The sequence below is a fragment of the Gopherus evgoodei genome, chromosome 8 (assembly GCF_007399415.2).
Source record: "Gopherus evgoodei ecotype Sinaloan lineage chromosome 8, rGopEvg1_v1.p, whole genome shotgun sequence".
Lineage (NCBI taxonomy): Eukaryota > Metazoa > Chordata > Testudines > Testudinidae > Gopherus > Gopherus evgoodei.
The window spans coordinates 52,846,981-52,871,258 of record NC_044329.1 but is presented as its reverse complement, the minus strand read 5'-3'; the positions used below and the strand labels follow the sequence as shown (position 1 = coordinate 52,871,258).

The 24,278-nt window shown below is 50.2% G+C and overlaps 1 protein-coding gene across 1 annotated transcript in view; it reads left to right on the top strand.

Moving 5' to 3' along the window:
* The window catches only part of ASTN1 (astrotactin 1), a 223,923-nt gene extending 215,321 nt beyond the window's left edge, over positions 1-8,602 (top strand). The window contains 3 exon segments of the mRNA XM_030573045.1: positions 1,037-1,137; positions 2,751-2,934; positions 6,926-8,602. Of these exon segments, the coding sequence (XP_030428905.1) occupies positions 1,037-1,137; positions 2,751-2,934; positions 6,926-7,160 (520 nt within the window). The 3' untranslated portion in view covers positions 7,161-8,602.
* The last annotated feature ends 15,676 nt before the right edge of the window (positions 8,603-24,278 follow it).

Genomic DNA, 24,278 nt, shown 5'->3' with positions numbered 1-24,278 from the left:
GAGGGTGGCACACAGAGAGGTTGTGAGGGGCAAGGAGCCCCTGGTGTATGCCCGGAGCTGGGCCTACACAGGCTGCAAAGGGTGCATCCCCCTCAGTTTTTTATCCCCCAGGGGTGTCAGTGGAGAGGGGAATCCAGGCAAAGCGGCATGTGGGTTTCCCCCTCATCTGCACTGGAGGGTTATTTCCCATTTGCAGTCATGACCCAGCTGCTGATGGCAACGCCATGCTCCGTGAATCCATAGATTCAGAGATGTGAAGCCCAGCAGCAGCCATGCAGAGCACGCGTGGCAGTGCTGGGAAGATCCTGAACTCCCGCCCTTCTTACACCTGCTTGATGGTATTGTCCAGCCTCACCTTCTGCCAGGCCCACAGTATGACTCCAGTCCACATGGGATGTAGACGCTCACTGAGCTCCTGGACTGATGCCTGACCTACCTACAGCCCCACTCCCAGACTGGGGCTGGGCATGCTGCCCTGGCTGCAATGGAGGTGGCTCATGATGTGGTCGCACCAAGGCTGCTGTAATTCTGTTCTTTCCTTGTCCCCTCCTCCAAGGCAGGGCCCAAGATGGAGTTTACGCACAGTGAGCACCTCAGATGGCATCAGGATGGAGACAGCAGGGTCTTCATCTGTTAGCTGGCTCTTCCCTGCTGCTGGCCGGGGCTCTGCTCTGCATCATGCATCAGGGCTCTTGTGAATTGGCAGGGTTGTCAGTGCCTCAAGTACCAGCCCCAGTGGAGAGCTGCCTGCACAAGCTTGAGGTCACTGTGCTGCAAAGGAGATGCCAAAGCTCTTGAACTGAGCTCTCACCTTCCACTGGGTCGGCACTGAAAAGCAGCACAGGCCAGTTTGGGGCATCTGTGTCAAGCAGAGTGAAGTGACATGCAGGGTAGGACAGCGCCTTATCTCCGAGGCAATTAGTTGCATACATTCCTCTTGATGGGGGTCTGCCATGTACACCTGCGTGTTTGAACGCCAGATTCCCCAGTCTGTCTGTCGTCTCCGTGCTGCGATAACATCTCCCCTCTCCTCCAGGTTCACGCTTTGGGGAGTTGATAACACGGGGAGACGCTCCAGGTCAAGTGATGTGACGGTCAAGACCCCATGCCCAGTGGTAGATGATGTGAAGGCTCAAGGTAACAGTGGGAGTGCTTAAGCGGGTGCCCTCCCCTCCGGCAAAGCCCTGGTCTGACATGCTGGACTTCACTGCAGTGGATTGTCAGAGCATGGTTACGCAGAATACAGAGCAGGCGAACCCCCACTCTTTTTTTGTTGGGCTAGTTGAAGAGATATGCCCAAGCCAAACCATAGGTGTGAATGGCCCTGAAGTTGGGTGGAATCCGGGCCCTGGTTGCTTTTGGCGTCTTTGTAACAGGCGCACCTGAAACTCCAGAACTGAATACCCCTGTAAATACTGGTGGTGTTTGGATCTGGGTCGAAGCTTCTCATATCCAGCCTGTCCCTAGTTATCTGTCTGGTTCAGACTGCAAGACCCTTGGGGTAGGAATTTTGGCCCAGATCCTCAATGGGAACTAGGCACCTAAACATCTGAGGTTCTGGGCCCTTGTCGTCATCTTTGTCCACGCCTACCTACAGCACGTCATTAGTAAATAATGATGATAAAGCGTGATGAGAACGAAGCACCCTCTTGGGGCTCCAGGCATCTGATCTCAAAGGTTATGGGAACTTTGGAGGCTCTTGATGTAATTATTGCCTGAGGACACACGGTGGCTTCTCCGTTGTTCATGCCAGGACAGAACCTTGTTAGAGGCAGTGGGAGTCAGGTCAATACATCTAGATTGTGCAGGTGGAATGAGTGTGTTTGTTTAAAAATAACATCTCATTTTGGTTGGATGGGAGATAATGGGAAGCATTGTTCTGAGTGTGGGATGGGATGATTGGTGATGGGGGTGACAGCCCTACTCTTTTGAATAAACCAGTTCAGATCCCACTCAGCAGTAATCAAGTGGTTCCCACACGATGGCTGTCAGTTAGGTGGCCTCTCCCAAGCATCAGATCTCGGCCCCATTCCCATTACTACAGCAATAATTCGCTGCCCCAGTAGACAGCATTGTCCATTTACGGTTCTCAGAGTGTAGTATCTCGCCCGAAAACCGAGCACCAGAGCCAGCAGCAATTGGAAGCCCGATTTACTAGAAAGACCAGGGTGTGAAGGGTTGCAGGAACTGTGACTGGAGTCCCTCCAGGTTAGGATCGAGGCTGGTGGGAGGGTGAGTGGATGGAAACTTGCCTTGCCATTGGTTGTTCAGGCTGATGGTGAAGTGTTAGAAAAGTCCCCATAGGGCTGGTACAAAAAAAGCTTCGACAGGAATAGAAACCCTCCTGCTTCAGGGCATAAGCCAGCCTTAGTGATGGGGTTTAGGAGGCATCTTCACCTGGGCGTGGGTTACCTCATAACTGCCTGTTGCAGGATTCCTTGCACCTTCCTCTACAGCAGCTGGTATTGGCCACTGTCAGAGACATGCCATTGGACTAGAGGGACCACAGGTCTAATCCTGTATGTTCCACTATCTCTCCTTCTAGAATATGACCTGGTGACACAGTGTAAATTCCAGGACACCTGGGGGGAAATCCTGGCCTTATTGACATCAGTAAGAGTTTGCTCTGGACCCCAGTGGGTTCAGGATTTTGCCCCAGGGCTCTTTACTTGATATCTGACCTGGTTTGAGGCTACATTTCCTTTCTGTTTGACAAACGCACTGACAGCCCTCTCTGCCATCCTACCCAGAAATAGCAGACAAGATCTACAATCTCTTCAATGGCTACACCAGTGGCAAGGAGCAGCAGACAGCCTACAACACTCTGCTGGACCTGGGCTCACCCAGCCTTCACCGGGTCCTCTACCACTACAATCAGCACTACGAGAGCTTCGGGGAGTTCACCTGGCGTTGTGAAGATGAATTAGGACCCAGGTAAGCCTGATAGCCGTGCCAGCTAGCGTAGCAGCTCTGCCTGACCAACACACCCCTGAGACTTAGTTACCATTACGAAGGTTAGATTTGGCAGATTGTATTATTGTGGCACATACAGGCCCAAAATGAGATCCAGGCCTCACTGCAGTTACGAACTGCATTGCTGCTGTGCCACAGGGAGGACTTGGATGTGGGGGAGAGTAGGTGGCATTTGCACTGCCCCACCCCAGGAAGGAGAACTTCAGATTAGGTCTAGTGCTGCACAAGATGTGGTTGTAGAGGATACAGAAACAGAGGGTGAGATCCACTATCTCAGCCCTCTCTGGCCAACTCAACCCTTGTTGATGTGATCTCCTGAGACCAGAGAAGGAAGATTAATAAAAAACCCATGAGAAGAGGGACTTTGACAGGCACCATAGAGTCCAATCCTTGAGACTACTGAGTCCAGGAGATTACGTTTGAGTGAGTGATTCTCAGAGAAAGAAGACAGTGCAGGGATGGGCCAGACCCCTTCTATCCCACGATGAACACCCGCTAGAGATCAGACACCAGAACACTGTGGTCAGGTGAATGCAAGGCTGTCTTTAGTTGCCATTTCAATAGAGACTCAACCTCCTTTCTCTGTGCCCCCTCCTGGGTACTCTGAACAGTAGCTCCAAGTATTCACATTGAATCCCCCAACTGCCCAGCCCTCACCCTTTCACTGGCCATCTGTGAATCTGCTTGTGGTCACCTTGTCCCATGGCAACCATTCACCTGTTGAGAAGTCCTGCATGCTGGGTGAGAGCAGTAGAAACCAGTATCGCCCTGGGCTGAAACTGTCTCAGTATCTTCCAGTTTGTGCTTTGGCGGAGTGATTTCCCAGCCTGTGTCTGCAGACAGCCTGAAGAGGGGGAAGGGGTAACTCAGACAGGAGGCAATAGGACTCAGAGCTTTTCACCTTCAGGCACAATCATGGAATGGGTGAACTAACGCTCAGACTCCAGCCAAAATCAGGGTAGCTTGAAGTCCCAGACAAACCTACAACCACCAGCCCTTGTCTAGGAGAGGCAGGTGGGCCTGGGAACCACAGCACTCACACAGCCACCTTCTCCCTCACCCTGAGCTCCAGCCTCCCCCACGTCTTACCTTCAGGTGTCTTCAAGTGGGACTAGGACTTGCATCTGCCAGGCTTTGGGTGGGGGATATCAGCTTGGCCCACTGCCTCCCCCAGGCCTGGGAAGCTTTTCTCATCACCCTCCTCCCTAGTTGCCAGGGGGCACTGAGTGGTCCCACTCTGTCCTTGTGTGGCTTTCCAGCAGATTCCCAGGAAGGGCCTCTGCCTCCTATATCCTCAGCACATTTCCTGGTGAGGACCGAATGACCCAGAGCCCACAGACAGACACAGCACCGAGAAGCTGGGAAAGAACCTCCGTCCTGCTGCAAAAGCCATGAGACTCTTCAGGGGCAGGCAGTACTCAGTAATCCTCATGGTTGCATTCAAGTATTACTGGGTGTCTCCTCTTGTGCATAGTTGCTAGGGAACCTCCAAGGCCACCTTAACTCCCCAGTGCTAAAAAGACTATTAAGCCTTCCTTATCCTGGATGAGCACTGGGGCGGTTTCCTCTCTGTGCCTGCCAGGTGTGTGGGGTCTGGGCCATTCTGGCCTGCCAGAAAAGATTCAAAGACACCCCCCACACCACCATCACCTGGCAGTTCTCCCAAAGCTGTATGGGGGTGAAGACAGCTACTAAGAAGCCCCCCCCCCAAGACATTTAAAGATGTGGCATGGGGTTCCCAAGGCCTGGGGGCAGCTGAGTGGGTAGGTGTTCTGGGCAGGGGTTGCAGCTTCTTTTCAAGGTTCAGGTTCTTGTAGAAGTGGCCCTTCCAAGAAGTATGTACATTGCCATCTTTAGGCATAGGCCCTGCTGGGGGAGGGCTGGTATTTTACATACTCATACTGATCCCTGCAGGTTTCATGCTGCTCTTCCTCTGTCTCCTTTCTTGAAACTGAGCACCAGGAGGTAGTGACCAAACATCACTCCGCTCCAGTGGTGGCTTCTGTGGGGGCAGCCGATTGCTGGGAACTAGACTAACCCCAGACAGGCGACCTTGTCACAGAGCCAGAACCAGAACTGGTCCTGATTATCCTCCCCTTGGGCACTCTCAGCAGAGAGGCCAAGGGCTGACTGGAACGTGGAGAGGAGAACTCCCCTGTCGTCCCCAGAGGCAGCCCCTTTCGGTCATGGTGGAGGTAAACCAGGATGGCGTGGTGTACAGGATAGGGGAGAAATTCAGTCTCCAGGGCTGGCAGTGATCAGCACTGAATCTTTGGTTGGTTTGAATTTCAAAGAGGAGAGAGCAACAATGCAGGCAGGTTAACGTCATCCCTTGGAAATGTTCAAGCATTTGACATGAAATGACAATGTCTGATGAAGTGTTTGCAGCTCATGCTGTTGGAAAGGAACACTGAGGCAGCTGCAGAGGTCTCTGGTGATGACAGAGTTCAGAAGCTGGACCTGTTGGTTGATCCTCTGCTAGAGTGAAGCATGCAGGCTGGTGAGGACAGGAGAAATCATTTGCAGATGACATCATTTAGCCAGTCATTTGACTACTTCCTGGTACTCCTTGGGTGTCTTAGATACAAACCCAGGACACTTGGACTCCTGAGTGAGCTGTCAGCAGGATGGAAGGTGCTGACTCCTATGCTGTTCCTGGGCATGCTTTATCAGAACGTGCTTGTGTCACTTCTCGGCAACGCTGGTTTGTAAGCAAGAAGTTTGGGGCTAGAACCGTGGCCATTCCCTCCCGCCCCATGAAGGCGCACAGAGTGCAGTTAGCCAACCACCTGCTCTAGAGAAGAACCAGCAAGGAGGGACAAGTGGCCTCCCAGCAGACCAACAGTGGGTGTTAGTGCCTGGTTCAAAGCCCACTGAAGTTAATGGGAGTCTCTCAACTTCTGTAGGCTTTGGATCTGGGCCTTAGTGACTCTGGGCCTCATGCTGTATGGTGCTCAGCATACTGGGGAGTGCTGAGCTCCTGCATTGCTAGCCAATTGCTCAGTGCCTCCCAGGAGGCATCACCTTGCTCGTCTGGGCCTGTCAGGGATTGGGTACAGGCTTCTGCACCCTGGTACCTCCAGGTAGCTGCCTTAAAACCACCCATGTCAGTAGCAATCATCTAAAGCCTGCAAGGAGCAAGTGGTGGGATGTTCTGCCACCTTGCAAGAGAGCACCATGGTGGGCCAGTCTTGATTCCACTTGGCTTTTAGCCCACCAGGGATAGTAGTTGGCAGCTCTGGAATGGGGACAGCAGGCTGGCCTGGTTCACCAACCCCCTGCCAGCCAGGATCTCCTACTGGAGAGTGGGAGATCCTGGCACACACCTACCTGCAGTGCACCAGATTGTGCTCCTCTTCTGGTTCCTCCACAGCGTCCTGCCTAGGTTCTGGCTGCACTTTTCCTCTTTTAGGTGGTACCCACAGCTCCCCGGACTCCTTCATGGAGCGGTGGGCACTGTCCTGTGTTCTCTGCTCAGTATCCCCCATCCAGAGCTCTCGGTCTTGGTCTCCATTCTCGGCTTATCATGTGTGGTCCTATAGACTCAGTTGTATTCTGGGCACTGGGGTCCCACCCTCGATTGAGCGGGGTGGCCTTCTCATCCTACATGAACTTTAGCCCCCACCCTCAGAGAAACAAAAGCTGCGAGTGACTAGGGGGCTGAGATGGGGACAAAAGCATGGTGGCTGGGTGTGGGTTTGGTGCCAGCTTCGCTTTTCATCTTCAGCATTGACGCTGGTCCGCCCTGCCCCCTTCGGCAGGGAGACATTGCATTCAGGTGACATGGAGATTTAGGGGGACACAGGACTGTTATCCTCATTCTCCAGGGCCTTTTCATGGTCTGTTTAATGTTCCCTGCTTCTCTCTCTTTACACCTTCTCTCCCTTTCCCCACCCCTCCTCTTACCTCTTGTCCCACCACCTCTCTGGCTTCTCCTCTGTCCTCTCTTCAGGAAGGCCGGCCTCATTCTCTCTCAGCTTGGGGACCTCAGCGGCTGGTGCAACAGCCTCCTTCAGGAGCCCAAGATTAGCCTCCAACGCACGTCGCTCAGGTATCTCGCCTGCCGCTACAGCGAGATCAAGCCGTACGGACTTAACTGGTCGGAGCTGAGCCGGGACCTCAAGAAGACTTGTGAAGAGCAAGCGCTAAGCGTCCTCTATAATGACTATGGAGACAAAGACAACTGAGGGGTTGAGGAACCACTCTCAGGCCCCTAAGAGGCAAGCGGGAGAAAAGAGCATTTGTGGGAGTTTTATAAATGGATCTGCAGGAGGTCAGTGAAATCTCCCAAGACAAAGCTTAAACCAGGGAGGGAAGCTACTGCTCTTTGCAGGACTTACCCGGTATTAAAGTCAACACAGCCAATAGCCTTCTAGTTGGAGGTCTCGTGAGACCCAGTTTTTGTTTGTTTTGCTCATTTTACCAAGAGGTTCCTTGGACTGTAGGTGAACTTATACTCCAGGATGAAAGACACACTTTTAAAGGTTCCAGCCTACGACTCCCACCCACATTCCCCATGCAGCGTGACCCTCAAAGAGAACAAAATCAGAACAACAGAAGCCAGGCAGGGAATTAATAAACCCAGCCTCTCAATTAACATCAGGTCTGGAAAAGCAGAAAGAGGGCATCAGCGTCAGATCCAGCTCTTCCCCATAAGGATCCAGCTCTGAGATTAGATCTGATAACAGAAAAATCACTGCAGTTGTAAAGCACAAGCTCTGGACTGCAGCAGCAATAATCTTTGAACCAACACAGGGTATGGAGGGCTTGTAACACCCTACCCCCACCCTCTTCATTCCTTGCTCGTTCTCCAGAGTCCCTGATCTTGGCTCTGTGCTGGGATCCTGCAAGGTCCTTCCACTTTGTAGTCAGCTCCAAATGGCATGTCAGGGTGGTCAGTGAGGTTAACAGGGCAGTAGCAATGTGCTTTTCACTGCACTGCATGTGTGTCCTTCTTTGCCAAAGTAACAGCTGCTAAGCAGTGATGAGTTTGGGCAGAGCTCTGGCTAACATGTAGATGCTTGGGGAGCATTTACCCTGGTACCAAACCTCAGCCCATGGCACACTATCAGCTTCAAAAGTGCCACCCAGCGTGACCAGTAGGATTTGGGGAAGGGAGGGTGAAAGGAACAGTGGGATTGTTTCCACTTTGCAGCAGGGGTTGTCTCCTTATTTTCAGATCCCTCTCCACTTAGCAGACAGTGAAACACCACCTGGAGTGTGGAATGCATTTGGGGGCGGGCGGCTTCCCAGACACTTAGCTACCTACTGAAGAGATGCAGTCCAGCCCTTGGGAGATCCTGTCTAAAAACCTCATCTTGGGCTTATTCTTTTATGAAAGGTTAAGCATTTGAAAAGTGACTTCAGTGGAGCACTTGGGATTAATCTGGCTCTTTTCAGAGTGCTCCCTACCCCCAGAATAGGGCTGCTCTTAGTTAGATTGCTCTTTCTTGCCACAGCTCACAAGCATGTTCGTTGAGGGTACTGCAGCATGAGGCATCGGCATCGACTCTGTGGGTGCTCAGCACCTACCAGCCACAGCTGTTCCCTGCCCCTGCTTGGCAGCTCAGGGAGGGGCTTGGGTGAGAGTGGAGTGTGATTGGGGGGTGGGAAGAGGCGGAGTGAAGGTGGGGCCTTGGGGAAAGGGGTGGAGTGGGGGTGTGGCCTCAGGGCAAAGCAGGGGTGGAGCACTCCCAGGGAAAAAGGAAAAGAAGGCACCTGGGGTATGAGGAGCTAACCCCTGAGGGCACTGACAGGAGCGCTGTGTTTGTACAGCCCTTGCTGCACAAGAATCCATGCCATGGCAGTCAGGATCTTCACTCCTACTTAGTCACAGCTTCGCTGTTTTAAACTCCCATTAGCATGAGGGAGACGGGGCTTAGTTCATTGGCAGAAGGGATCTTTATTACCAGCGTTAATCAGAGAGGGAGAAAGACTTTCCAATCCCAGAGTGAGGTGAGGCTACAGAGGTGGCAGGTAGAGAAACATCTTTGACCTTGCCAGCTGAGAACTTTGGATTTGGAACAACTGTGAGATGAACATGGGGCCCCATGATGGAATATTTATAGCAGCTTTCAAAGCAGAATCTCCTTTTATTATTTTAACGCTGGCAGAAGCCATCTGAGCCTACACATTATGCTTTCCTGCCAACCTTCTTTTCTCCCACTAAGTGCCAAGGATACAAATCTGTTTGTTTTGTATCTAGTGTGGAGTTAATGCCCACAGCGTTACCTAACAGTATTTGTATATCAGCAACTACCATGCCCTGAGAATTCTGCACATTAGATATGTTGGGTCTCCTGACCCTTTTCAGATAGGCAGATGCAAGATAAAACTCCCTCTGCATTAGAACATATTGCCAAACTTGACCTCAGGAGAGCTGACTTAGACTGGTGAGACTAGAAGAGCAGCCAGTACCATAGTTAAACCATTACTTGGAAGAGTAATGAGGTACTAAATGCAGCCAATGGCGTCTCCCTGCAAAAGAAAGTCTACAATATGCAACAAAGCAATGGAATCCATACGGATCCCAGATTGCACTTTTCATGCTCTGTCACAGAGGTTTTATACCCTTCTATCCCCAGCAGTAGACACTCACTGGTGCTTTAAATGCCTCCCATGATGCACTTGCCCAGCTGGGGAAACAGGAGAGGTTTTAGCAGCTCCAAGGTGGCATCTGCCCCAGACCTGCGGGCTGGTTTCTGTTATAAAATCATTGCCACTTGCAGAATCCCAGGTGTTAAACTAACCTTGGCCTGCATCACAGTCATGCTTAGTTATTTGTCTTCCTGCCTCTCTGGGCCAGTGCATCCCACTCAAGGGACCTCAAGACACTGTACAAAGCAATGATAAGCTCGCTGCCAGGAGTGCAGTAACCTTGACGCACTCAGCCATAATTCATACGCAGCATGGATAGTTAAGCTAGGTTCAGTGAGGCGGAATCTTGGCCAAGACACCTGGGTTATCCTCTTAATGTTTCAGCAAATGCCAGCACAGCTTTGGATTTCACCATGGGCAGCCCCCGGGGGATGGGCAAAAGAGACCTTAGCTTAATATCTTCTCTGAAGGACCCTTGAACGCATACGGCTTTGGCCCAGAAGTGAGTTTGTTGCTCACCAAGCAGTGCTGCACACATGGTATTTTTATAAAAGAGATTTTTCCTTTCTGGCAGCCTCATCCCCTTTTTATCACTTCCCAGGTGCAGCAGTGTAGGAGGCTTTGTCAGCCTAGAGAGAGATACTCTGCCAAGAAACCCCTGCATCTGCCAGACACTGGGCACTTACAAATCAGCTACCATGGCAGGTGTCCCACTTGGGACTGGGCTTCACAGCGATTTCCAGATTGCTTCTGCTCTTCGCATTTTGAACTACTTGCATCACAGCCCCCTCACCAGGCAGCCCTGCCTACCCAAGAAGCCCCTGGTCCTATCACAGTGACTACAATTAGGGCTTTGCCATGTGGTTAGCCAGTCCAAGCCCTGGCCAGCATAGGAGTATCTCTGGTCCTGGTGTCCCCTCTACGCTCCAGCACTAAAAGGACTGAGGCGTTGGGGTTCCTAGCAGACCTCTGTGGTTGGCCCCACAGTAGAGTGTTGCTTGCTGAGCATCACGTACCACCCTGCAACACCACAGTAAGCCCAGCTTCCAGGTGCTGGGGCAGCATGAGTATTATCTGAAATACAGGATAGGACACATGGGGCCATATTTATTGATATTACACTAACACTTGGATGCTCCAGCTGAGCCAGAGTCCCCGTTTTGCTGGGTGCTGAACACATGCAGAGCGGGCGCTTACAATCTAAGTAGACAAAGGGCAAGAGGGGACTTGACTTGCTTGCCCAAGGGCACACAGTAAGACAGTGGCAGAGCCACGTGTAGAACCCAGCTTGCTCAACTCCCAGTCCAGGGCCCTACCCACTAGACTCTGCTGCCTGCCTGTGGTGCTGAACAGAAGCAGGAGTGTCACCCACTTACTATCATTATTTCTCTAGCACCATTGCCATGCATTGCCCTTCCAGGGCAGATGCATCAAGGGTTGCAACAGTGCCTCTTGCTGGTGCAGGATAAGGTAAGGTGGCCTTGGAGCCCAGTGACAAGTCCCTCTCTTCCCAGCCCTGCACAACTGAGAACACAAGCTGACGTGAGCAGCTGGAGGAGGAGGACAGACTGCGGCTCAGTGCTGTTTTTTGCTGAGGTCCCCTAACGCACAGGTTTTAAATGCCAGTTTCTTTATTCTCAGGGGGTCTGGTTTCCTTGGAGGGATCATGACCCTGGTTGTACTTTATGGCAGCTAATCCTGAATTAACAGTTCAACAGATGCTTTAAGACATGGAACATTTTAAACTAGAGCTGGCTGTTTATCAGAGTGTCCTGGCACCAAACACAAGCATCTGCATTGCAGTCTAGCTGCACTGCAATTGCACATGACCTGCTGACCAAATCACTCACTGATTTCCATGGAGACCGCTGGCTGCTGGGCCATTGCTGTAAACCAGCTGGAAGTCTGGCCCCAACAGGTCCATGTTCCAGATTCACAAAAAGTACTTAGTTGCTTAGCTCCCCTTGAAATCGCTGGGCATTAGGTGCCTAAATACTTTTGTGAATCTGGGCCACAGTCACATACCACATTTGCTCATGGGAGAAATTCTTAGATGCAACTGGGTCTTGTCAATGGCCATGATCGATGTGCAGAAAATGACAAATGGCATTAACAAAGTATTAACCCTTTAAAAGATGGCATTGAGCAGGCTGCCAACCAGCTGAATGCTTTTCTTTGTCTGTGGCTACACTCTCCCCCTTCCTTGTTTTCCTCCTGCATTAATGGCGGTTGATTCACTTGAGACAAACCTCCGAGTTATTTTCTTGGCTGTAGCTGTAGTGCTGTAATAGCATTAATATCTTTTACTTGTTGTGCAGTTATTTAACATGAAGATGGTTGGGCTGTTTTTGTTTTTCTGTCTTTTTTTAATTACAACAATTCTTGTTTCTTGATGTTCTGTTAGAACTCTGTGATGTTTTACTACTGTAGATTGAAAGTTGAGGGGGACATGGCAAAACCATGAGGAATTACAGTATTATTTAAAAAAAATAATTGTAACACTGTAAAAATCCAGATGAAAATTTAAGTGACTATTAAACAGACTGTTAGTAAGTTGTGGGTTTGGCAAATTGGAATGTTTGTTTATAGTTTTGGTCCGATTGATGTCACTTTTGGCACTAGATGAAGTGTTCAGACTGTAACTTCCTTGCCTTTGAACTCCATTCCTGCCTCACACAAGTTGCCATGAGCCCGGCTGTCCGCCAGATTAAGCAACTCCTTAACCACTCAATAAACAAAGCAAGCCCAATAGCTCCCATCAAGGCAAAGTCACTGCAGCGCACACAGATTTAGCTACCCATTTGCCCGGCAGTCGTTGAATTCTAGGTGAATTCCTGGCACAGCATGAAAAAGGAACAGTATGTGTGTGGGTAAAGAATTGGTCACTAGCCTCTCAGATGGTGTAAAACACTAGAGCTCTGTCAACATCACTGCCAATTTGCATCAGCTGTGAATTTGCCCTGGGCATGTGATACAAGTGTGCAAATGGTTCTGGAGGGTGTGTGATTTCCCAACCTGGAAAACTGTAAACTAGCATTGGTGACTGTCAGGTTTATAATAAGGAAATGCATCCTATTTATTACACACATCAGGGAAAGTCATTTAAATCCTTGCTTCACAGACCATTATGCATAATTACAATAGCCCTATGTTACACTTCCTGGGTCTAGCTTGCCTCCTTGCATTGCTATTGTAGGGTTATGCCCCAGCGTTCTCCTGCTTTGACCAAGTGCTCAAACTATTGCTTCTGACCTAGCCTTCCTTAAAGGTCTGAAGTCAGTTTTCTTCCTCTGGAAATAGCCAACACTACTTATCCCACAGCCACAGTCCATACCAATGGTACCCAACCTAGACCACAAAGGTGTTAACCAGGTGGTCCAGGATTCACCAAGAGCCTCAGGCACCAGACTCTGAGAGTTGAATGCCTAACTTTCAGGTGCCTGGAAAAAAAACAAAACAACATTGTGATCCACAAAGCCTGAGCTCGGGGCCTATCTCCCTATAAAACAAATGGGGAGAGGTAGGTGCCTTAGCATACAATCCCCAGAAGCCAGCAGGCAAGGTGAGGAGCTGGCTAAACTAACCAATGGGAGACACCACCAAGTGGGCTGTGTCCTAAGTGCTGCCCCTCTCTTGGAGTCTGGTGCCCAAATCTGGGCTGCAGGGATGAGCCTGTCTCTGCTAGTGATCAACAACCAGGAACCCATCACATGGACTCAGGTGGCTTAGGAACCTATGGTTTCTTGCAAGAATGAGTTAGGCACATGCCTCACCCCACACAAGATGGTGGCAGGAGTGGGATGTGGTGGTACCACCAACCTTATAACTTCTAGCCCCGTTCTTAGCACACAGACATGGGAGACCCAGGTTCAACTCACCCCTCTGCCTCACAGGGAGAGGGGAACCCCTGCTCAAATCCTACTGCTCAGGAGAGGGTCTAACCAATGGGCAATAGGGTATTGTGATGTGGAGCTCCCTCCATCTTTCCTTTTGATGTTGTGCTCCTTGGGATAAATACTTGGAGTCATCAGGCCCAAAGGAGAATGATGCTGTAGTCTAGTGGTTTAAGTACCCACTTGGGCGGTGGTAGATGCAGGGGCCAGTCCCCCTACTCTAATCAGTCTTTCATTATGTATCATCCGGAGACTCCTGTTCAAATCTCCCTTCTCCAATAAGCAGAGGGGAGAAGTGAACCTGGGTCGGCTGTGTCCGAGCTGAATGTGATAGCACTGGGCTAAAAGTCATGCGGTGGGCAGGACCCCTACTGCCACCAGTCAGAGTTTGAATGGGATCTGCTCCAGTAGGCAGTGGCTTGGGCCCCACACACCTGGTAGCTATTTGGCTGCCTCTCTCCCTCCTGGTTTGAGAATTGGTCTGGGGCTTAACAGGTGGCTGGAGGGGAGACAGGCATCCAAATGCCAAGAATGAGGTGGCAGCACACATGCTCTGAGGCAGAAACATAGGCACCAAGGGAGTTTTTACTCTAAAAACGTAGGCACCAAGTGAGTTTAGGCACTTACAGGATTAGATGCGAGCTCAGGTAATCCCAATGAAGTCTAAAAATGGGGTCTAAGTGCCCATTAACTGCAATGATCACAGGATCATACCCCATGGGGCTGTCCCACCTTTTTTCCAAGTGCTCAATTGCATTAAAATAAAATACCTTCCTTGTGCTAATGTTCCATGTAAGGGATTACTGTTGCTGCCGCAGGGATATTGTACAATAAACCATGGGGAGAGGTGGCCCATACAATTACGTATGGGAGTAGAGATGATCCGTGTGCTTGAAATGGGGGTGGTGGGGGAGCATGCAGCTGGCACTGGATTGCACATGCTATTCCGCTATGGACCACGCTTGGCAAGGTTTACACACAGTAGGCCCATACCACCAGTTCCAGATACCTCATAATCTTAGAACTGGAAGGGACCTCAGGAGGTCATCTCACCTATATTCTCTCTCCCCTCCCTCCCAACACCACCTTCAAAAGAGCAAAGCTTTTAGGGGCATGTGATGGAAAAATCACCCAAAGGACAAGTGAAGCAGACTCTTCAGGATACGTAGGTTAAATACAGTAGTAGCACTCTTAGGTATGACCTACTCTTTAAGTGTAAAATTCCTTGCATTATAGGAGAGCATTTCTGCTAGCTGCAGGACTGAGGGTTTTCTCAGCACCATGCATCCACCACCTCAGTCTGCCAGGAGTTTGCATTGAACCTGCAATGGAATTCCTATCCAATGGCCAGCCATTCACTGCTTCTCTAAGGCCTGGTCTACACTACTCGACTGTTGTTGCCTTTCACATACTATCCCACAATGCCCCTGACAATTAAATTGGTGTAAGCACTGCCGATACAAGGGTCATAGGGTGGACATGCAGAAGCAGTTTAATTACTGCAGTAGCTGTAAGTTGACATAACAGAGCGATTTAGTTTTGTAGTGTAGACTTGCCCTGAGCAGAGACTAATCACAAGACACTCACTATCACTAATTAGTAAGCAATCATGTATTAACAGCTGTAAATCACAAAGCAAAAAGGGCAGTTGCATACATTCATCCCTGCTCCCCTGCAGTGTAAATGAAATGTATTTGCCTATTGGAGGAATTTGCAGTGTTTGTCAGTAGTGCTAAGCAGGGGTGAGGCTGCTATTGTTACTCCTTCAGTGGGGGGTGGACAGATTTCCTTAGAGGACCCTTTGCTAGTATTTAAATTAGCAGATCCATTGAGTCATAGCAGTTATGGCTACGCTCATTTTACTCATCCACAGCCATTTGGCCAAGGTGGGGGTGGGCACCGCTGGACTGCCTTTCTCCTAGAACAGCCCTAGACATGCTTGGCAACAGCTCGCTTGGGACAAATCTTGCCCGCACCTCCACAGCTAAGAGGGGCCCATGTGCCATGAAGTGAGTGTAGGGAAAATGGGTTGAGATGCTGTGACAGAATCCCTGGGGTATAACCTGGAACTGTGGGACCACTGTCTCCCCTTAACTCTGCAGCCTGGGCTGTCTTTCACATTACTTTGTCAGGGACAAGCAGTAAACCCCTCCAGGCACTGCTATCACTCAGACATCAGCATGCAGAGGCACACCCAGCTAACTTGAAAATGCATTCCAAGCCACTCCTGAATTATACATAGTAACACCAACAAATCGCTTAAGTCCCCAGCCTTGCACCCCTACACCGTCTTACACTGCTCAAGACCATCTCATTAATTGACCAAGCTTATTAATTAGTTCGACACATCACCAAAGGAAAGTGGACATGCACCAGCCTTTGTAATCTGAGCAGGTGCTCCAAGCAGTTTAGACAAACTCACTGGTAAGGATAAAACAGTATGATAAGTTCATTAACTATAGAACAATAGCTTATAAGCGTAGGTATAAAGGTTAGTGCTAGTTACATAAGAAAATAAAAAGTAAACACAAATTCTAAATACTAAACTTTTAGTCTAAGAAAGAGTTGAATCAAATAGTTTCTCACCACAATGGATGTTGTAGGCCAATTACAGTTCTTAATACACAGGCTGAATTTCTTTCCCAGCCTGGGACCAATCTCCTCCGTTCAAGGGCCTTGTCTGCTCAGCATTCTTGTTGCCTTCAGCATAAGTAGGGGAGGAGAGAGGTGATTTCATGATGCCACGGCCCCCTATTTTATACTCTCAAGCCATTTTCCCTGGAAAGATACTGGCCCAGACATGTCCTGGTGGGCCTTGCTGAATCGCTTGCGCAATGTGACACTTGTGCAGATGTAAGCAGAGTCAGGATAAGCTCTACCCTGACATCTGGTGGAAAGAATTTCAGAGAGTGTATTTGCATAGGCACGCCTACCCTATCCCAGACTCCCAAGCTGTGGGACTGCTTGGTGACAAATTGCTCACCCTCAGTTGGGCGGTACTGGCTAGACATGGGACATGGGTTCCAAAACCCAGAGAATAGAGAGAGGCTGGGGACAGGTATTTGTGCCTGGTGGGGCAGTCTCCTTGTGGAGCCAGAAGCACCAGTTGTACCCCCTCCTCTCTCCACTGTGGAATGTCAGAGATGATTTTTTTTATTCCCTCAAGAATTTAAATACAGGTTACTGAGCTGAAATCACTTTGGGCTAATGGTGCACTAGCACTGGGGCTCCCCTACTATGAGCAGGAATCACTAAGAGCTGAAAATCACTAAAAAGTTAAAATCACTGAGCTGAGAGCACTGAGTATGGTGCTAACTAGTGGGGAGCCCAAAGCTATACTGTGGAACAGAGCTGCTGGTGGAGTGGAGCAGTTTGTGGGGATGGCTGGTGGCAGCAGAGTGGCTGACAGAGCGGAGTAGCTGTGGGACAGGTGGAGCGGCCCACAGAGCGAGCGGAGCTGAGCAGTTTGCAGAGAGAACCGGAGCAGCTCATGGAGCAGAGCAGCTGGTGGAGCGGAGCAGTTTCTGAGGACGGCTGGAGGAGCAGCGTGGAGCGGCTGGTAAAGCGGAGCAGTTCGTGGAGAAGGCGGAAGCAGAACCCACGGAGAGGCAGGGCAGTTGGCCCAGGACCACGTAAGGTGCCCCTTTCTACCCAGGCTGGGGGGAGGGACCTCTACAGATAAACTCTCGAACTCTGGGGTGGCATTGACCAGAGACTTTTGGGTTGTTGGCCTTTGGGGTGATTGGACTTAAAACCCTAAGGGGAAAAAGGACAGTGCCAAAAGTACTTGGAGGTGGGTTTTTGTTTATGGTTTGTGTTATAACCCTGTTTGTGGTGTTTCTCCAATGGGATGCCGCATTAATTCCTTCCTTTATTAAAAAGGTTTTGCTACACTCAGACTCCGTGCTTGCGAGAGGGGAAGTATTGCCTCCTAGAGGCGCCCAGGGGGGTGTGGTATGTGAGTGTCCCAGATCACTGGGTGGGGGCTCGAGCCGGTTATGCATTGTGTTACTGAAACGGAACCCCTGGATACTGAACCCGGCCCTTGTTGCTGCCAACTCAGAGGGGCAGAAGGGTTACACAACTGTCTCTTAAAGCAGTGGTTCTCAACCAGAGTATGTGTACCCCTGGGGGTATGCAGAGGTCTTCCACAGGGCATCTAGATATTTGCCAAGTTTTACAACAGGCTACAGAAAAAGCACTAACAAAGGACAAACTAAAATTTCATACTATGACTTGTTTATACCACTTTATACACTATACACTGAAATGTAAGTACAACAGTTATATTCCAAATGATCTTATAATAATAGTAAAAATGATAACATAAGCAGAGTCCTGCAAAGCCACAGATATCCACTTTGTACCCCCAGATTGGGGGAGGGATAGCTCAGTGGTTTGAGCATTAACCTGCTAAGCCCTAGGGTTGTGCGTTCAATCCTTGAGTGGGGGCTACTTAGGAATCTGGGGCAAAAATCTGTCTAGGGATTGGTCCTGGTTTGATGAGGGGGTTGGACTAGATGACCTCCTGAGGTCCCATCCAACCCTGATATTCTATGATCTATATCCACACGTTCAGCTATCCATGGACCATTTTTGGCAGCTTGGATGCAGGTACACATTTTGAATCCACACAGGGCTTTAAAGGAAGCAATTTTTTTTCAGTAATAATGTGCTGTGACACTTTATGTCTGAATTTGTAAGCAAATAAGTTTTTAAGTGAGGTGAATCTTGGGGGTATGCGAGACAAATCAGACTCCTGAAAGGGGTACAGTAGTCTGGAAAGGTTGAGTGCCAGTGTCTTACAGAATTGTAAATCGCTTGTTTACAATTCCCCAACTGATATGAATCTGTTTAATGCCAGCCTGGGTGTGGGTCACCCCCTTAGTCACTGGAAAGCTAGAAGTGGGCAGGTCCCAAACTCACGTATTTCAATAACAACCACATAGCAAAATCTCATAAGAGCATACACACTAACAATATACATATCTTGACCGAACAAGGAGTATCTTATTTGGCATGCTTTGTATGACATATCACAACCATATACAAATGATGAATATGGGTGTTACAGGGTACTACTTTGAGGTCCAGTGCTTCACAGATGCCTCTACAAGTGAGACCATGTTGTGGAGAATAGCTTTGCAGCGGTTCCCTCTATTGAGTGGCTCCACAGTGGGGGAAAGGGAATAATGGGTAACTACACTGACTCACCTCCAATCACGCTCCACCCTAGAGCACAGACTTCCTCAGAATGCAGTACCCGGGTCCTCATTCAGCAATGCATGTAAGAACATAAGAACAGCCATAATGTCATACCAAAGGTCCATCCAGCCCAGTATCCTGTCTGCCAACAGTGGCCATGCCAGGTGCCCCAGAGGGAGTGAACCTAACAGGTAATGATCAAGTGATCTCTCTCCTGCCATCCATCTCCACTCTCTGACAAACAAGGACTAGGGACACCATTCCTTACCCATCCTGGCTAATAGCCATTGATGGACTTAACCTCCATGAATTTCTCTAGTTCTCTTTTAAACGCTGTTATAGTTTTGGCCTTCACAGCCTTGTCAGGAAAGGATTTCCACAGGTTGACTCTGCGCTGCATGAAGAAGAATTTCCTTTTATTTGTTTTAAACCTGATGCCCATTAATTTCATTTGGTGGCCACTAGTTCTTATTTTATGGGAACAACTAAATAACTTTTCCTTCGTTAAACTCGCACTATAACAGAAAACCTGAACACTATTCTGTATCAATGCTATCGACAGCTCAGCACAGCTGCCTGTCACATACTCAGTGCACGTGGGCTGGTATTCTACCATAATGCTGCTGAGATCATTTAACGTTTGGCATTTGAGTATTTGCTGAAGATGGGGGGTGCATAAGACTTTAAGGTTTCTGTTGGAGATGGCAGTGAAAGCTACTGCTGCACCATAGTTTAGGCTAGGCCAGGGCAAATGAAACAAAACTGCAAACACAGGTGATGAGTGTGTAGGATGGTGAGTGGGTCTCAGTGTGAACTTGCAGTTCTGGTTAATAACCACAAAGCTCTAAACAGGTCAAAGGATAGTGCCAAATAACCCCAGATCCAAAGGGGTGATCCTCAAGTGAAATCGCTGGGTGTTAGGTGTCCAAACATCTCTTAGGCTTTGAGCCTTAGACCCAAACTTCAGGTTTTGCATTAAAACAAAACAAAAATAAGGGCTGACAAAATGAGCAGAAATGTTTTCACGTCGTTTAAAAAAGTGCCAGTCAATGAAAATGGCTTTTCAACCATGCTCCCTGCCCCTGCTGAAGCACTCACTGCAAGACCAAAACATCCTGCTGCTGCACAAGAGGTGGTCGGGTTTGCTTGCTGACTGTAGCACATAGTCAAACAAGAAGATAGCAAAAATAAATAAATAAATTTTAAAAAAGATTTTAAAAGCTCTGGCAACACTAATAATTTAGAGGTGTCGGCTGTACCACACGTGCTACATGAGAAAGATGTGCAAGCTAGTGGGATTGGGGTACCATTCTCCAGTAGACACACACAACAGGTGTGCTTCCTCGCCACAGTTTAACGGTGTGTGATTTAGGCACTCATTGGCGTTGGATAAATGCCTGTTAGTATTAGTTTTATACCAGGATTTAACAAGGGCGTCAAAAGGGTACATTGTTTTCACAATCTGCTGAATTTCATATAGGCTGATTTCAGATTTTTGCAAGCCCAGATTTAGCAAAACAATTCAGAGCATGCTGAGGTGCTTTTCCTGGCCTTCAGCAGATGCTTAAGTCACTATGCATTTGTCACAAAACTAAGTGATTGGGCAACAAAATGGCAAATGAAATTGAATGTGGATAAATGTTAAGTAATGCACATTGGAAAAAATAACCCCTACTATACATACAATATGATGGGGGCTAACTTAGCTACGACTAATCAGGAAAGAGATCTTGGAGTCATCATGTATAGTTCTCTGAAGACGACCACGCAGTGAGCAGCGACAGTCAAAAAAGCAAACAGGATGTTAGGAATTATTAAAAAAAGGGATAGAGAATAAGATGGAAAATATCTTATTGCCCTTATAAATCCATGGTACGCTCACACCTTGAATACTGCATACAGATGTGATCTCTGCATCTCAAAAAAAGATATACTGGCATTAGAAAAGGTTCAGAAGAGGGCAACTAAAATGATTAGGGGTTTGGAATGGGTCCCATATGAGGAGAGATTAAAGAGGCTAGGAGTTTTCAGCTTGGAAAAGAGGAGACGAAGTGGGGCTGGGGGGATATAATAGGGGTATATAAAATCATGAGTGATGTAGAGAAAGTGAATAAACTGGGTTTCACAGTACTTTTGGTACCCGGTAGAGATAGACATGAAAGCCTTATGGTGCATTGAGGGCATAATGAGTCGGGCTGGAGGCACTGTGAAAAGGAACGCACAGGTCTTTCCTCTTAACTTCTCATTTTACTGCTTTTAAGCTTTATGGATGGAGGGCCTAAACATGGCTTTTAATATTTGTATTGCAGGTGCAGCCAAAGGCTCAAGGTATTGTACAGACATAATATAAAACACAGGCCTTGCCCCAAAGTTCAATTTTGTGACAAGACTATTTCTAATGCACTTAGCATCATGGGGCCTAATTTGCTCCTGGGGAGAATCCATTTATTCTTCTTCGAGTGCTTGCTCATATCCATTTCAGTAGGTGTGCGCGCGCCGTGTGCACGTTCGTCGGAGACTTTTACCCTAGCAACACTCAGTGGGCCGGCAGGGCGCCCCCTGGAGTGGCGCCGCTATGGCGCCGGTTATATACCCCTGCCGGCCCGCCGCTCCTCAGTTCCTTCTTACCACCCGTGTCGGACGTTGGAACTGTGGAGCGCAGCATGCTGTCCTCCACCTCCCTAGCTATTCACTCATCTTTCTTATTGTATATAGTTCGTTTAATTGTAGTTAGTGTATTTAGTAGTTCAGTTTGTGTAGTGTAAATAGTTTGACGGGATTGGGGATTAGCCCCTTCCCCCACCCCGGTGCCGGGCCCATGCCCGGCTCACCAGGCTTCAAGCCGTGTGCAGTCTGTCATTGGCCGATGCCCACTGGTGACCTGCAAGAAGCCTGCCTTAAGTGCTTGGGCGAGGCCCATCTGACAGACAAGTGCTGGATTTGTAAGGCCTTTAAGCCCCGAACCAAAAAAGAGCGGGACGTTCGCCTTAGGCAGCTGCTGATGGAGGCAGTGCTGACTCCCCACTCCTAGGCACCAGCACCGACACCGGCACCGAGATCAGCTGCTTCATCGGCACCGGAGCAGACCTCAGGGAAGACTCCGAGTCACCGGCCTTCTCCGGCACCGGCTTCTACCCAGCACCGCTTGAAGTCACCTATGAGCAAGAAGTGCAAGCCTCCTGCGGCGGCCGTGCCCGCACCACAGTCAGAGTGCTTAGCCAGACCGGACTGCCCGGCACTGCCATCTGCCGCGACGTCAACTTCTGCTGCACCGTTGACTCCGGCCCCAGACGAGCCGTCGAGTCCAGTGCATACCAGCTCCCCGGCGTGGGCCGCGGTTGAGCTTGTCATGCCCTCCACTCCGGAGGCGTTCTCCGCGGCACGGGACCTGATCGCGCTAATGGAGCCTGAGCTGCCTCGACCCCCGGCATCATCGGTGCGGGTCCTCCAATCCACAGGCAAGCCGGCACTTGTAAGACCTTCCTCGCCCGGTACCATGGGACTTCGTCACTCTCGGTCCCGATCCAGGTCCTGTAGACGCTCACGGTCCCGCCATCATTCTCAATCACGCGGCCGCTCGCAGTCCCGGTACCGCTCCCCGTCACGGTACCGGTCGTACTCGCAGTACCGCTCGAGGTCCCAGTCGCTGACCGGACACTACCGGCACCATTCCAGGTCCCGTCATCACTCACGGCACTGGGCTTCTCGCAGCCGCTCTCGACAGTACGGCTCCCGGCACCGGTCGACCTCCCGGCACTGAGCTGGTCGCAGGTCCCGGTCGCAATCTCGGCACCGTAGAGGGTCGTGGCACCGCTCCCCGGCACCGTGTAGGGACGGTTCCAGAGGACGCAGGCACCATCACTTCGCGGTCTCCGCACCGCCATGGCCATCTCGTCCACCATTAGTCTCCTCTCATGCCGGATCGGCGTCGTACGGGGACTCGGACAACCAGCAGGACCTCAGCAGTGGTCCTTTTGGACTCCTTGGGCTTACCATCAAAGCCAAGGTGCCCCACATCCACCGCCACGCTTGAGGCCCTCTGAACATAGGGTGCCAGAGGCCACAGTGAGCAGACCCCCTCCAGAGGATGCAGAACATCTCCCAGCGCTGGGCTCGGATGTGCAAGACCCACCCCAGGACGTCCCACAGGACCACGACTCGCTTCAGGACCCAGTGGTCCCTGGGGTCTCCTCCTCTTCATCACCAGACGAGGCAGTAGTGGGGACGTCAACATCTGGACCGCCACCAATTGATCTCCGCTCACACCAGGACCCCCTTCGCCGGGTCGCTCTTAATATAAACTTGCCCGTGGAGGAAGTTCCTGAGGTGGAAGACCCAGTGGTCACCATTCTGTCAGCGGAGGCCCCGACAAGGGTTGCCCTCCCCTTTATTCGTACCATACAGGCTCGAGCGGATACAATCTGGCAAACCCCGGCTTCCATTCCACCTACAGCCAAAGGGGTCGAGCGCAAATATATGGTCCCATCCAGGGGGTACGAGTACCTGTATGTACACCCTCCCCCTTGTTCGTTAGTGGTTGAATCCGTTAACGAGCGAAAGCGCCATGGTCAACAAGCCCCTGCGCCTAAATCGAGGGAAGCCAGGCGCATGGACTTGTTGGGAAGGAAGATCTACTCTGTGGGGGCCTTCCAGCTCAGAGTGGTGAATCAGCAAGCCCTCCTGAGTAGATACAATTATAACACATGGGAGTCGGTTGGGAAGTTTATCGAACTAGTCCCGCAGGATTCCCGCCAGGAGTTCTCGGCTCTCCTTGAGGAGGGGAAAAAAGTGGCTCGAACCTCCCTCCAGGCCTCGCTAGATGCCGCTGATTCGGCAGCTAGAACAGTCGCCTCAGGGATCGCCATGAGGCACATATCATGGTTGCAGGCGTCCAGTCTACCACCAGAGCTGCAATACACTATTCAGGACTTACCATTTGATGGTCAGGGCCTGTTCTCCCAAAAGACAGATCCGCACCTCCAAAGTTTGAAGGATAACCACATGATCATGCGGTCCCTCGGCATGCATGTGCCACAGACCCAGAGGCGACCTTTCTGCCCTCAACCTCAGCGTCACTATCCCCCGCCTCGGCCAAGACAGGACTTCTCCAGAAGGAGAGGCCGTAACTCCCGCAGACGCCAATCGGGCCCGCAAGGGAGTAACAACTCCGGACCCGCCAAACCACCGGCGGGACCGAAGCAAAACTTTTGAGGGTGCACTCGGGAGCACTGTACCAATTACCTCCCAGGATCCTTTTCAGTTCGCCAACCGCCTTGCTGCATTCTTCCCTGCATGGTCCCAGATAACATCGGACCGATGGGTTCTCAGCACGGTCAAGTGTGGTTACCGCCTTCAGTTTATTTCGTCCCCTCCTTCCCACCCTCCCTCCCCGTCCCTCTTCAGGGACCCCTCTCACGAGCAACTCCTTCTGCAGGAGGTTTTGAAGCTCCTTGCGTTGGGAGCTATAGAGGAGGTTCCGGAGCACCTAAGGGGAAGAGGGTTCTATTCCAGGTACTTCCTAATTCCCAAGGCAAAAGGGGGCCTCCGGCCCATCCTGGACCTGCGAGCTCTGAACAAGTTCATCACGAAGTTCAAGTTCCGCATGGTATC